Source organism: Sinohyriopsis cumingii, unplaced genomic scaffold (genome assembly GCF_028554795.1).
Source record: "Sinohyriopsis cumingii isolate HCF-2022 unplaced genomic scaffold, ASM2855479v2 utg001870l, whole genome shotgun sequence".
In the NCBI taxonomy this organism is placed as follows: Eukaryota; Metazoa; Mollusca; class Bivalvia; order Unionida; family Unionidae; genus Sinohyriopsis; species Sinohyriopsis cumingii.
The window spans coordinates 368,372-385,075 of record NW_028316076.1 but is presented as its reverse complement, the minus strand read 5'-3'; the positions used below and the strand labels follow the sequence as shown (position 1 = coordinate 385,075).

The 16,704-nt window shown below is 34.8% G+C and overlaps 1 protein-coding gene across 1 annotated transcript; it reads right to left on the bottom strand.

Moving 5' to 3' along the window:
• Positions 1 to 499: 499 nt before the first annotated feature.
• On the bottom strand, positions 500 to 6,296 carry LOC149771394 (uncharacterized). Its single transcript, XM_089948499.1, has 6 exons — positions 6,172 to 6,296; positions 5,372 to 5,509; positions 4,642 to 4,764; positions 3,363 to 3,479; positions 2,345 to 2,486; positions 500 to 1,087 (listed from the first exon to the last, which is right to left on the bottom strand). Exons 1-6 carry the CDS (start codon positions 6,241 to 6,243, stop codon positions 960 to 962), a joined length of 720 nt encoding a protein of 239 aa, XP_089804625.1. The 5' UTR covers positions 6,244 to 6,296; the 3' UTR covers positions 500 to 959.
• Between the last annotated feature and the right edge of the window lie 10,408 nt (positions 6,297 to 16,704).

Sequence of the window (16,704 nt, the reverse complement as noted above, 5' to 3'; positions counted from 1 at the left end):
TATATATATATATATATATATATATATATATATATATATATATATATATATATATATATATATATATATATATATATATATATATATATATATATATATATATATATATATATATATGGAGAGATAGAGAGAGAGAGATAGAGAGAACAGTTATCATATAGTTATATAGTTTTGTTCGCAGGACCTGGAATCAAGGCTATTGCTGGATCTGGTGCTTTATAACCGTAGGTGTAAATTTTGGTATATCCGTTATATCTGCCACCTATATCTGAGATACTTTTGCATAAAGTTCTAGTGTTCGGTCTTGTTTTGTCCCGTATATAAGAACATTAAAATTTCTTTAGTGTGTTTTGTAGGTCTAATGGGCAGGCTAAGGGGTATTTTGTATTTTCTGACTGGATATTGGGAATACTTTATTCATTATGTAATTCACAGTTCTGTTTTTTCAAAGTGGAAAAGATGTGTAATCACAAATTGTTAAAAGAATTGAAACAACAAGAATATTTCAGGATTTTATTTTGGGGAGATAACAAATTAGATGTTCACCTTAACGAATTAGCATTAAGGACACAGCATAAAACTAAGAATCAATGCAATGCATATTCATACTTTATCATTACATATGATGCATTGGTTTTAACGACTAGAACAAAGAATTTGAAATCGCAATGTGTGAATTAAATTGCAAAATATTGGTTTTGGTTCTAAATTTCAAAGAATTACAACTAGTTTGAATTCTAATTTGCAAGAACTGGACAAGATAAATTGATTATTTCAAGTTACAACTAGCATGTCTCCGTGAAACACATTCTAAAGCTGCTATTACTATTCGAGACAACGACAGACTGCCTCACCAAACATTTTTTATGCGTCAGTACAATATACATAGCGACGTTACATTAAGCAAATGTCATGCCAATAGTGCTTTGTTTACAACTTTTCTAAAGTCAAACACGCCACTAGTAGCAATAGAGCCACCTGTACCATGTATAATAACAATACCAATAGTCGCAATATTCTAGAACATAATAGTAGTAGTAGTAGCATCCCCTCTTTTTTCGGGCCAGTGATTTCTCGTCGACGCAGTCTGGAAAAAAGAAGCAATTTTGGAATCTGAAGTATGCAGGCTTAACCCCAATGCAGTCTGTAAGTAGGCATATACGACAAAATAAAACCATAAAATCAGATGAGATTGAAATTATATATATATATATATATATATATATATATATATATATATATATATATATATAGAGAGAGAGAGAGAGAGAGAGAGAGAGAGAGAGAGAGAGAGACAGAGAGAGAGAGAGAGAGAGAGAGAGGCTAGAGTCTTGCATATTATTGTTGAAAAGGGCCTCCTTTATTTAGTGGTGGTTACCTATGTCATAATATCGTAACCTTATTAGCCTTTCCTTTATTAGCATAATGACAACAAAGTGAAAGCGAATTGGTCGGATAACCGTCTGTTAATACGAGCTCAGATGATTACACTGTTTTGATTCGCTTAAACTGATGCATTTCTCATCAAGCTGTAGTATATGTATAGTATGCAACATATATATATATATATATATATATATATATATATATATATATATATATATATATATATATATATATATATATATAATGAGGTTTGGAGCGAGGTGTATATTAGTATTTCTTCCTAATCAATCACCGATGGAAACGTTCAATATATTTTTTCTCAATACTGAATATTGGTACTTAGTAAAGGCATTAAGTCATACAGATGGAGTATAGTTATTGCAACTTTGATTTTGGAATGTCTTTAAATTTGGTACTTTTAAAGTTATTTCTTGCTATGTAGATAACGGATTCCTTAAATGGAAATAAGAATGGGTGTGATGACATTGGATACAATTGAAAGCTAACGCGAAGTGTTACTAAATAATATTTCATGACTCTCCATCTAAGCCTCAATGCATTTTTATTGCATATATCTCCACCAAATTTGCCACGCCCACGCACACCAGAACCATTACGCAGTATTGTCACCCAAATTTTGATACAAATAGTACACAACAAACAAATTCTCTGAAAGGTAGATATGTCCCTCCTTGATTTCCAAAGAAAACTGGCTGCTTAAGAAAAGTTAAAAAAACGCGATAACTCTTGTCACCGTTACAGGAAAAGATTCCATTACTTTGTTAAGCATTCAATTTGCGATAAGTCTGACACAAAAACACAAAAAAATTAGAGCAAGTCAGTGAGAGGAAAGTGCCAAAAAGTATGTATGTATATGTACATATGTGTATGTATGCATGTATGTATGTATGTATGTATGTATGTATGTATGTATGTATGTTTGTATATATGTAATCACCTGGCTTAGGCACCATCCAAATGACTTCATTGTCCTTGCATAGCTCTTTTGACATAGGAGAGAGAAAGTCCTTATTCGGTACGACAACATCTGAACTCATGTACTCGGCATGAGCTGATGAATTCCAGGGCAGGTCGGATACCTAAAGATAATAAAAAGAAACCATACACTGATAAATACTAAATAGTAAGTTAGGTAAGCACCTGGATAAATAGATAGATAGATAGATAGATATATAGATAGACAGACACATCTTAATACCTATATATAATTTTGTAATAATCAGGAGAGAAACAATATGGAAATATTAAGTTGTCTTTAGCATGTATCCATTACATATATACTTAGTTTGGAAAGAACCATACATATACATTATGCTATTTTACATGAATTCTAAATATCAACGAACATGATAGCTACTTATTGTAATATATTTAGCATAAGGACATGGGAAACCACCTGGTACGGTGACTAACAGGTGAGCACTGAAAAATAATTTGACCACTATTACGTGTAATTTAGTTGTAGAAGGAAATTATTTGTCCTCGTATACAATATCGATATTATACTGAGGAATATGTTCTTCTTATTTACATTTTCTTTGATAGGGTCAAGTCATTAGATTCTTTCAACATGAGCAATCATAAATCAAACAAAGCGTATAGTACTATACTCTACTGGTAATCAATCTTTTCCAAATATCGTCCACTGAGTAAGTTAATGCTGCCTCACCTGGTTTTGACTCGTACTCTAATATTTTACCATGAGATTAAATTATTTAAGTTGCCGTATCTAATATGTTATTAATTGGATCAAATGATCAACATATCTTCATAATGTAAAGTTATCATTGTTTTGAATGTTCCTGACTTCAATGGAAGGATAAAGACAGGAAGAAACGGTATGTTAATAGGGAATACAATAGAACAGCTTATAAAGATGACGATGTTGAGCATCATTTAGCGACTGTGATCAGTGGCTGCAGTGACTATGCAAGAATGAATAAAATGAAACTCACCGTTTTTTCTCCAAGGAAACTTTTCATTTTCTCTGGGGATAGTAAAGTAGACGTGTTGACGGCAGTCAAGAAGCAGGTTGGTTTTGACATTTTGTCAGGTTTGTATGCTAGCAGACTCTGAAAATTGTAATAACGTATTAAAATATATACTTTATGCTAGACGAGAAGATGAAGACGAGACGGAAAAAATAATAATGATGACGTGGTATGAAATTAACACAGGACGAAGGAATGTGTAAAACTAAAATTAAAATTGCAACAGTTTAAACTAAATTAATGGTCTGTACAAAGGTGTATTAACTTAATTTTTGCATGTTTATATTTTTTTTAATTCACATGGATAGATAGATAGATAGATAGATAGATAGATAGATAGATAGATAGATAGATAGAGCCGTGCCAGAGTTGTAATATTTGTCTAGTCCAAAGAATGTAATGAAATTTGAGAGATACATAGGAACAAGAAAATACGTCACTAGTAATCAATACACACACAGGACTTGAATATAAATTCTTTTCTGAATTTGACTTGTTTATGTAAAGTCTCGCATCCTAAATGTCTAGAGTATGATCGAGAAAGATGAATATATTTGGTCTTTTTCATGAAACCCTCAATTAAATGCATCAGGACAAATTTTAGACATTCACTTTGGCCTTCCCTTCTTTACATTATATATCATAAAATAATGGGTTATTACAACTCTCTACGTCTCTCTCGTCTTTAATCTGGAATGTGACATAATATCTTTGATCTGCTCTATTGAACGCGAGCATCTACAACGTCTTGAATCTTAAATCTTTGTAACTTTTCCATCCATTAATCTATATCGATGGATAAAACATGAAAATGTACAATGAGAAATGTTGGAGATTTTGACTTCAGTGGTGCTGAAAAAAAATTATATCTGCACATTCGAGCTGAGACACCTTAAACTGATTGTGAATCATTATATTTCAGAATGGATGTAAATTATATCCGTTTAACACAACATTTTTCCTTGCATTTTTTTGTAGTTTTCTTTGTTTTCAAGTTGCAAGCATTTTAGATTTAATCGAGACTGCACGCAATTAACAAAGTTAATACAATGACTGGGAGATGGCTACGTTTAATTGAATACGAACTGGCTAATTGATACCGGAATAAGAACAAAATGTCGAATACATTTAACAAGCGCATGACGCGATGTAACATCTGAATGAGCTATTTCGCTGATGCTGTATTTTCAAGTACTACTTTAATTGCCGTACTGCTAAAAAAAGGCAATAGTATTGTACACACCTTATCAAAGTCGAATACAGCTGTGCCGGTTCCTGCAATTTCGAATTTTTCCTCTTTTGAAGTGACAGTGACCTTCTGTGAACTTGACTCTCCGGATTCGTCCTTATAGGGAAGCCATGCAGTCTACATGCAAACAATGCAACAAATAGTAAATAAAATTTTTCATTTAATTGCAGAAGACATTACTATAAGATTAAAAAGAGTTTTATTAGCACCGTTTATATATAGAAAAAGTGGTTGGAATCGTAATGGTGTTAAAACTAACGGTTTAACTTGTGGTTTAATTTGTGTTATTTGTGAAGATCAGCTTTGTGTTTAAAGAAACTTTAGTTATCGTAAACGTGCAGGCAAGGTAACTCACAAAGAAAAGGTTTAACCAATTGGAATATCACGAATTTTGTGTTGTGTAGGAATCTTTGCTAACATACATGGTTAATATCAACTGTACAGAAAATGACACAATCGCAGGAAATTAGTTACGGATGCAAATCAGTGGTGAGGCCAAATGTTAGACTGAGGATTGGAATTGTCTTATGATGAATTATTTGCATCAATGTTTTATACTTTACCAATACTACCTGAGAAACAAACACGTTAAATACTAATACTAATTCTAATAAAATATGAGTAACGAAAATCTACATGAAAGATACAATAAGCTAGAACAAATGATAAATAAAGAACCAAATAACAACAACTGTAACGTTCTAGAGAATAAGGTCAGCTATACCTTGATAGTATCCTCTGCCTGCTTTCCTACTACATACACAACAGAGATGATCGCAGCAGTCACGACGACAACAAGGACAACAACAGATACGACTATTATTTTAAGCCTCTTCCTCTTTTCTTTTGCCTCTTCCGGTCTCTGTAGAAATGGAACATGTTGATATAAGGTATACACAATTGCAAGACAAACAAATACCCAATATAGCACATGAGAAGAAATCCTAACAAAATATAATATAAGGTTTGAGAAAAAAGTGGGTTGTTGCTTGTCTTGATTTTGAGATGGTGGAGGTTTCTTTTTTTCTCTTCACAATATTTTGAGGATAACTTCCACTGTAAGGAGATGGAAACGAACCCATTATATCATATTTCAAGTTTGCCTTCAAGCCTTATTGAAACCGGGTTACCTCACTTCACACAGAACAAATGTTGGTACCATTAATGTGGCAGCAGGTGCAGCACAGCGAACTGCATTTTAAATTTTCGTGAATAAAATGTGAAGAGATAAAGCCAAACAAAAACTAATAGTCGAAAGGATATTATCATGTTCAAAATAAAAGCAATGCTTGCGTATATAAGCTAATTGAAGTTGCAGATCCAATGGGTGGCACAATAAGACGTTAACGTTCATTCAATCAACCCAGTAAAATCCTTTTTAATGTTTTCAAGCTAATAAATAATTGCTAGCTAATACATTTGTCTCATTTGAGAAATTTTACCTTCATTGAATCATGTGCATATTCGTAAGTGTCCAATGCTATCAAGTGAACACTAGCTTTAAATCAAATTTAAAAATCTAACCTTTGGTTCTGAAACTGTTTGCACAACAACTGTGCTTAGGTCTGGCTTGGAGTCAGTTGCCATCGATTTCATGATGCGAAAGTCAGGAACATCAGATACTTTTAGACAGCAGGATGGTCATAGGTACATTTGACTAGAGAAGACCAGTATTTATACCTAGAAATAAGGGCGTGGTATGATACTTATTTCAGTGAAGGCAAAGTTTGATTGGTCTCCTCAACTAGGAAGTCGTAACTGCTAACTGATTGGATAATTGTGCAAAAGTGGAAAGCTCCAGTTTAAAGAAACGTGGGTACGTGCGTTGTGATAATTTTTACAGGGTGTAATCAAACATGTTGTCGCCAGACATCATTATGTGCAGCTTACATGGATTTTTTTTTCTTCTCAGCTAAATTTAAAACGTATGTTTAAGTAAAGACCAGAAACACGTCGAATGAAATACATCAGGGCCACAAATTCTTCCTTCTGTTCCTCGTTATCTACATTGTCTGCTATTACTTCTTCAATCATTATAATCCTGCAATTGAAATGTTCATAATATATATGAGAATTGTATGTCAACTGTTAGTGTAAATACTCAAGAGTGGAAGGTTTTTGCAAGGAAGAACACGCTGTTTCATGTGTGCAATTTGAAAATCTTCTTAAAGTGTGGGTGAGTTGCTTGCGTTCCCAAATGTTCTCCAAAAAACAGCAACAAAGTAATCAGAACTATAATAATGAAACTGACAATGATACGTGTTTGCAATTACACTCCAACTATGAGCAATGCATTTTAATAAACTTGTTTAGTGTTTCGTGCTTGTCCATCCATATTGGGATCATGTCGCAATTATCTTAATGAAAGGAATCATTTAATATAAACACGTGACTACATATAATATAAATTACACCAGGAAAGGAATACTGTCGAGATATCTGAATATTTTAAAGTGTTTTGAAAACGCAAATATATATCTTTTCTAAATTTGTATTACGATTATATATCAGTTGCAAATGGTTTCAAAATAGAAAGACGTAGAGATTTATGCAGTCTATGTATTTTATTTCTTTACTCAAGGTGATTTTCAGATACATGGGAATCGATTTTGGCCTAAACTTTTATGTCTGCAATGCGCAAAAAAACAAAAATACTTTCTGCGGTCTTTCATACATAGTAACACAATAAAGACTAATTGTACCCTACAGCAGGTATCGAACGGTTTTGGGTAGATATAAGCCTCCTAATTGCAATTTAGCAAACATCCATATCATTCATATTCCTACCAACGTAACAAAGATAAAGGCATTGAATGTAACAATGAATATTACATTGTTTCCAAAAGACGTTTGGGATTCTTTAATCGTTAAAATACTACATTAACTTTCAATGAATTGGGAACTCGTTGCATTTTCAAAACAAAGAAATAAATGTTTATTTCGCAATACGTTGGAAAGACCAAAACTAAAATGTTCAAAATCTACCTCTCCGATGGGTATTGTAATCAATGTATACGATGTTTACTATTTCATTATATCGGTCGAGAATTTGCCAAGGATTATATGACTTTTCAATTTCTCAACCAGGAAGATGTGATTCGTTTATCTGGAAAGCAGCGCGTATGAATACATTTGAAATAATGAAGGAGAGCATTACATGTATCTGATCCGCATGAAAGGCATGAATGTGTTTCCTTTAAATGTACATCCTTGAATAACTTTGAAAAAGACAAAATTATATAAGTCACTCATATTTCTCAGCAAATATTATTTGATCAGTAATGGCATGGTTTCTTCCTATTTAATTACACTGGTCCAGAATTGTTTGGTCGTCGTCAGTTTCAGAGATAAAATGTACTTTTTATTATGCAGTTTGGTGTGCTGAATGTAAATATGACAATTAAAGCAACTCATCGGGAACTGTTTCCAAGATATTTAAGTTTTTACATTTTACGTGTACTTATATTGTGTTGATAGTAGAGTTTTAATCTTAAAATGGAAACCTGTTTTTTTTTCTCATGTTTTTGTGACACTTTAAAAACAACAAAAGGGTTATATACGCGGTAAATCAAATGTATTATTTAACAAAAGGCAAAAACTTTGTATATATAAGTACATAGTTTTGTCTTTATTCACTTTCTCCTTGGCCCTTCTTGTATTGTAGATGAGTGTATAACATTCTCTGCAATAAACGCGACATGTACGATTTACATCCCATTTACGTCCCGTGAGATAATTTGTCATTATAGCATATCCTGTGTCGATTCTGTGCCCTGTTTAGAAGCAATGACTGAGATAACTGATTATAACATTTCTCTTCTTTATAGTATTGATAATTATCAATACCCCATTTGTCGCTTGTATTATGACAAATCCAGGTATCCGGTTTCTTTCTTGTAGTAGGAAAATGTTGGTTATCAAAAAATGAATAGCCACAAAATCTCAGATTACCTTTCCTATTATGAGCATGCATAATAGTGATTTGTTTACTTCAAGTACTCAAGTTATGCAAGGATGCAATCGAACTAGCATGTCGCAACCAGACCCCAAAAAATAACTTATCAAACAGAAAACTTACCCAAGTGGTATTAGTGTTGAATATATTTATTGAATTTTAACTTAAAAACAACTTTTATAACAAGCCAAATGTATTGCTGGTAAAAGAAGATGAAGCGTTCCTGAGAAAAGTTATGAAAACTACTTTGTGTTTGTACCGTTTACAGTGTGAAAGGCACTATATGAGACAAAAACATGGTTAAACCATAAATTGAAAATTGCAATTAACCCATGAAGTAAATGCTGAATGAATTGCTATTTTCATTTCCTCGGAATGTTTTTTACGTTTTGTCTCAAGTATTAATTGAATAAAGCAAATTGTGACGATAATATGTGAGGTTGAAACTGAAGTTGTGAGAATTGTTTTCGTACACGTGAAGCTTTCGGTAGGATATCATAGCGCAATATTCAGTCCTGTTTGTACTGGATAACACCTTTAGGTGAACCTCAACCAAATATGTTCACGTACTTTACCACTGATTTTGCCGTATATATTTCTCGGAGCGTGTACAAAATAAACATTCATGGAATATGTAAACATGAGTATTGAATAAAATACATAATCGTCAGTATAAATATATGTATAATTGAAGTATAGAAAATTCAACCCATTTCTTGAAATACGGTACTGTATGCCTACCTGAACTGTGTAATTTGTAGATCAACTGGACACTATAAATCGGATACAAGTGTAATGAACTTAAATTCATATATAATATGCAAATTAAACATTTTTACGAATTGACCGTTGACAAGTGACATTAAACACCTAATACTGTTGTATAAATATTGGACCGATCTAGCGATAGGACGAACATATAATGATCCAACTTGTGCGTTCTGACTTCGTTATTGGTCTGGAACTTTAGTAGACCGATTCTACTATGGGCCGAACCTGTCTCGGAATCGACCAAAAGATGCATTTTATAGATTTTTTGATAACAAAGTATAAATAAATAAATAAATAAATAAATAAATAATAAATAAATAAATAGATAAATAAGTAAATAATCATGACATGTTGCCTATTTTGTTCGCAATATGCCTTCTATCATGGCTGAGCCAATGTCACCTTAGTCACGGAATAATTTGGTTTGGAACATTATATTATCAAGAAATAAATAGCATTGTGGTCCATATTGCATTTTTGTGGTATCCAATTGGAAAGACAGGTCACAACAAACCAGAGACTAAAAAAATTGGAGTCATCCAAAACGGTATACTAAAATCAAGCAGTAAATATTTGAAAGTGAATGAAGTAAAAAAGAACTGAATTAAATATCACGAGGTCGATGTAATATTTAAAGAGACGGAATCATTTTATTTTGATTTTTTACTTGCTAATATAAGACTGATTTTAAATATATCAAAACCTAAACAAAGTTTGCGCGGCGAAATTCCACTTCATAAATGTTCTAAAAAGTAATGATTTCACAACATGTTTCACAAAACTGTTTAAGATTAAAAATGAAAGTCCAATACTCAACAATACCTACATAGTTTCAACAGGTCGCATAAAGCGGGTTGACGAGAATTAAACCCAGCTTATATTCAACATCTGTTATGTAATGCATAGAAAGAGAACAATGCGAAATGTGTAGTAGATTATCCGGTGGGTTATATGCGTGGAGTTTATACAGTAAAGTGGGTTACCTACGTGGAGTTTATACATTAGAGTGTGTGCAGTGCGTGGAGTTTATACGGTAGAATGAGTTAAGTGCGTGTAGTTCATACATCACATTGGGTTAAGTACTGGAGTTTAGGCATTACAGTGGCTTTCGTAGTCACAGAATAAGGCAAGACAATAACTTGGTAATGCATATGGACACACAGACAATTAATTTTACTATATGGTCTCTTCATTTGTTTCTCAACACTGACCTTTCCACTGTGTGACAATCAATACAAATCATATGTTAATCTAAAATACCTTCAAAGATGACGGTACGGTGAAGTTCAAGTCAAAGGTTGACCTGCCTTTGTTTGAGAGGCTGGACTGTCAACAGAGAAGCATGTAAACAAAACCTAGATTTCACTTCCGGATCATCACCAAGGCCTTATCACTCACTGTGCACTGTCGTCGAAATACACACGGAAAACAACATCCTGAGCTGATATTCTCAAGAATAAACAATTACCTTTAACTCCCTACCAAATATGCATAAATCTGACTCTTCTATCACCACCAAAATGAGAAAGGAAAACATGTTCCAAAAATAGACTAGAACTACATTCGTTCATATTGAACTGGAAGTACTAATTGTGACTAACTGTGACCTGATTCCATAAGAACGATTCTGTGTAATTAATTTTCGTAGAAGCGTATTTCTTCTTCATAATACCTCGTCTAATAGTGACTGAGTAATACATGCATCTCGTTGTGAGTCGCTCGCAACGAGATGGTAATATTTCATGATGCACACGGTTACTTTACCGTTGGATACTGCACGTTGTTATTGTACTTATAGGAAGGATATTGCTAATGCAGGGTGGTAAAGTACGTGGAGATTTTAAAGTACAGTGGGTTACCTACGTGTAGTCTATCAAGTAAAATGGATTACGTCTTTTCTTATAATAACATGAAACAACTTTATATACAGTTAAAAGTCAATGATCCGCACATCATTAACGCATGTAACAATCTCTGTGACAGTGGTTATTCTAACTGACTTCAATTTCCTTTCCTACTGCATCATCTACATATAACTGTACTTCTGAGATTGCAAATAACCGTCTTTCTTTTCAGTGGATAAGATACTGTACTTTACGAAAGGATGACATATACTAATGTACTAGTCGAGGTATTAAGAAGAAAAAATTACTCTCGGTAGCGTTGGATGCGCGAGGTTGTGGGTTCGATATCCGGCGAAGTCATACCAAAGTCTTATAAAAATGGTACTAACAGCTGCCGCGCTTGGCGCTCAACATTAAGAGGTTAGTGTTGGGACTGATTGGCCTGGATTCAGGATAATGTTACTGCCTGGGACATCATGTTACATGTCTGCGGCATGATGCCCAAGTGCTAGTCATCACTGTAAACTGCCACACTCCAGACATCGTAGCTAATCTTACTTAAAAACTGTTAAAACTACGTAAAAAATCCAAAGAACACACATACACATGCCCATAAATTAGAGGCCGATCGAAACTAAATTTCTGGTTTAGGCCGAAAACGAGAAAAGACCGAAAGTTATAAATTGACTTTTGGCCGAAACCAAAGCCGAAACGGAAAGTTTAACTACACCTTCGGCCGAAACCGAAACCGAAAGATAAACTGAAGTTGCCGAACACAAGATTTATTAAATAAGCCTGGGTCATGATGCAATGCTACACTTCAACAACTGAGTAGGGTAACATGTCGACAACGATCAAGTCCATGATGCACTTATCAGTTCGCTGAACTGCAACGTGGTCATCAGGCCAGACCATTCTGCTCTCGACCATTGATGTCAAGGACGTCTGCACAAAATTCGGTAATGCATGTTTAGTCGCGTTCTCTTCCATCATCATCTTTTTCAAGGCACGCTCTGCTCCGTCGTTCATGGACCTCTTGAGATACGTACCATGGAGCTCCTTGTGGCAGCTTCCCAGATGACCTTTCATGCCTGAAACTGTCTGAAGTCTTGGTTTATCGCTGCCAAGTGATAACAGTTTATTGCATTCTTTGCACTGCGCCTTGCTTGCATCAGAATCGATTTTTGTGAAGTAATCCCACACTGCATTTTTCGACATTCGTTGCGGTGATTGACTAATCCGTTTATTATTAACTTCAATTTTCTACTTCACACAGATTAAATCGCTACAGTTTAACTGACTGAAATTATCAATATTGTCAGACTTCGAAATCTCTGTATTCAATACGCAAGTAGACTGAAATGCAACAGTGCCTAGAATTGCCTAGCGCTGACTGACCGGCCGACAAGCAGAGTAATAGACGCAGCACTAGCGTTGGATTCTGAAAGTTAAAATAGATCTTCGGCTGATGACTGAAAGTCAATATCAGTTTCGGCCGAAACCGAAAGCAAACCGAAAGCTAACATTTTGGCTTCAACCGAAACAGAAACTATGCCGAAAGAGACCATTTGCCAACTTTCAGCGCCGAGACCGAAACCGAAACCGAATTTCGGTCGGCCTGTACCATAAATACTTTATTTAACAACTGGTTAAATTATGTTCAATGGTGATTACAACTAAATTATGGGATTTGCCATTTCTAATAAGAAGCCATGCAAACAGCAGTCTATTTTTAGTAACAGTGGCCATATATTCTAGGGGATTGATACCATTTGTAAACATCTGAAAGCGCCTTATGCTAGCAATGCTTCTGGTGTACGATGAAAGTATGTTAGAAGGATTTAGAAAGGCCGTGTAATATTTTTTCATTTCAATTTTTAGCAATAAGTGCTTTACTTGATTCTGAACGGCCATGATTTGTACAGCTTCGAAGGACTTTATTCTTGGGTATTTTATATCAAATCTGGTAAAATTTTATTGAAATATTCTGCAAAAGAAATCATTTAAAGCGTATACTGTATTACACAATGGCATATACATTTAATGTTGATGGCGCATGATCATCATTGGTAGACACATGAAATGTCTTCGTGCTTGGATTCTATTATTATGCAGTAACCGAAAAGTCATTTAAAGTTTATTCTATTTAAATAACGACATGCATAACTAAACACGGATTGACATCACTTGAATATATTTGAAAAATTTATATGTCAGAATGTTCCTCACTAAGTTTGGTTGAAACTGGTCGAAAAGTGTTTGAAAATGTTTCTCAGCAATTACTACTGATCGACCCTTGTTATGGTAGGAATGACAAACGACCTTACTATTAGCCCACTAGGTTTTATCACGACGTGAGCAAAATAAAACCACGAATGCCATTATCATTATAATCTGATAGATTCATGGGTTTTTCCCCAGGATTATGTCTTTTATGCTTTAATGGTGTGAGTCAAATGGCTTCTGCTGCATGTCAACAAACAGAACAGCAGGTAGAACATTACCATCAAACCAAAATTATCTGACCAATGTAGATGAAACAGCTAGGCAAAATAAAAGAATAAGCACCAGAATAAATAGTGCAATGATCGAAAAAAGGTGCAGGAAAGAATACATTGAGCGTGGATTTGGCTCCATCCGTTCATGTTGAACTCTGTTTTCCTGAACCTGCTTGAAAAATTGACATGTTAAACTCAGTAACTAAACAATGCTATTTTTGGTATAGTGACCGTTTTGGGTTCTGATATGAATTACATCCCACTCAAAAAGAATGTATGCATTTACTCAGCATCAGATGACATATTTATGTGTACAATTTACCTTGTCCCCCTACTTTATCTCTATCTATATCGATTTAGTCCACATATTTATGTGTACAATTTACCTTGTCCACCTACTTCATCTCTATCTACATCGATTTAGTCCACTGATCATAGTTTGGAAACTAGAAACTTCAACCAATATCCATAAATTCACTTACTATGGATGAAAACATAATCAATTGCTCTGCAAAATTCGCCTGTAGTAAATTTTCATCGCATTGTGGCTTAAAATAATGGATTTCTCACTACCCATAGGTGTATATATTATTGAAATTGTGGCTGTATGCAGTACCTTACTTGTTACAAAGAAGGTGATTCTAGATAGGAGTCCATAAAATACATTAGTGGCTCTTAAGATCTTGGTGTGTTTGTTGTTTTGTTGCCTGGTTGGTTATTTGCTCGTTAGTTTGCCTGGATTTTCGACTACTAGGTTACTTGCTTGGTCGATTGGCTTGTTTGTTTGAACTAAATAGATCAGTGTTATCAAAGTTTTAATTTGGTATCTCTGCGGCATCCTGGCTGGTCGTAATGTGCGACACTCTCTCTCTCCATCTTGCGCTGTTCTCAACTGCTCTTAGGGACTTTGCTATGTCTGTGCTTGTCCACTCTTCGATGTTACCTTCCCGTTTTTTCTTCTGTCTATATTTTTTCTCTCCCCTCTCACTGTGCTTTGTAGGATTGTCTTTGGCAGGCCAGATGAGCCTTAGATTCGACAATACCATCTTAGTCTGCGTCACGATATGGTGATGATCCAATTGCACCTTGGATTCTAATGCGAACCTCCTCATTAAGGACCACGTCTAAGCATGAGAGTTTCAGGATCCCTCGATAACATCTCATCTCTAAGGCATGTATTATTCTCTCTAGTTCTGCTTTAAGGGTCCATTTCTCACAAGCATACAGGAATATGGAACTGACGAGGGAGGGTATACGCTTGATATTTGACCCAAGTGCAGTGTTTCTATTTTTCCTAATAGGATTCACCATAGCCGATGCTGTAATTGTCTGCGCAAGCCTGGAAAGTACTTTAGGTATTGAATGTTCAAAAGAGTATGCTTCGTCTAGATACTTGAAGCTTGTCACGGTGTCCATCTGATGCCTATTTACTCTTATTTCCTTTTGGATGCCACTCGGCTTTTTGTCAATTGCTTGGTCTTTTCAGTACTGATCTCCATCCCATACCTTGGCGATTCTTGCTTGAGACGGTTCACTAAAGTATCCAGTTTTTGGTCATCTCCTGCAAAGCCTTCGATATCATCAGCGAAGCGCAGGTTGATGATTGCACTGCCTCTAACTTTGACACTGCACTCATGGTCTTCCAAGGCTTCGGACATGATCCTTTCCAGGTAAATGTTAAAGAGGTATGGGGTGGAACAAGGCACACCTGTCTGATTCCAGCTGTGGTTTTGAACCAATCACATATTTTGCCATTGACGAGAACTGCGCTCCATTGCCCTGAAAGGATTTACTGTTACCAGGTTGCAAAAGTGTTCTCCGCGCTACCATGAATAAACTTAAATCATTTCATTTCTGCTTGATGCATTGAAAATGGGTCAAATTGTGTATTGCTACATGTCAGATTTCAATAAAACACGTAAACAGTTCTTTCTAGAATAACCAAGACATACATTCCATTCTTATTTCAAGCATACACAATGTATAATGCAAGACAGAAACCTCTCCATAGAATAATAAAATATATGATAGAAGAAATAAATTAAATAATATAATTTTGACATAGGTATTGACAATGAAAGGTAATAAATAATACGCGCTGTAAACGTCCAATATATTTCAGGTTTTTAATCACGTGCTCAGTTGAACCAATTTCCCTCCTGGGGTGCGGACGTATTTTCTTTTACTGTGGAAATTTTTTCCCCGTCGTTATCGGTTCACGTTGTTAGAATTTCCTCTTTTCCTGGAATGGCGACCACGACGAAACGTCCTGAAAGTTAAGTATTTACTTATATTACCTTGTTTCCAGTCCACAAATTCTGCCAACCTTTCTTTTGTTACACATTACGTTACTCATACTGGGTCATTCCATCAGTAAAAGATTGCAGCGTTATTTGAACTCAGAAATAGACGATCGATTACGTTCCGATTTTAATATTTGGCGTTATTTTAAAATATATATGCATGGGGTTGGTAGCAGATTATTCGACACAATTATCAGGGTCAATCTCTCTGTCGTACGCAAAATTAAACCAGAGAACCATAAAACTATATGTAGATATACTTCCCATTGTCTCTTGTATAAATTCATTTTATCAACATATGTGCCTAAGAGTTCTTTATCAGTGTATTGTCCTTGTTTCACTGTTAAAATACTTTCGAGCAGGATTAGCAAACGACTCATGCTTGTTTTCTTTCAATTGGTTCCGTACCACTAGCTTGTTTTCCAGATGGTTCCGTACCACTGGATTGCGGTTTTAGCCAGCTGGTTCCCTACCACTGGATTTTATGTTACCCCATTGTTTCCCGGTTGGTTTCGTACCGCTGAATTTTATTGTTACAAGTCGATTCCGTATTACTGGCATGTATGTTTACCAGTTATTTCCTTCCGTTTTACGTTTGCTACTATTTTCATGCCTGACGTACTTTGGTCCCGCAACTCACTACTTGACACTTGATTAGTCATTTATGCTTTCTGCTTCCACCACTT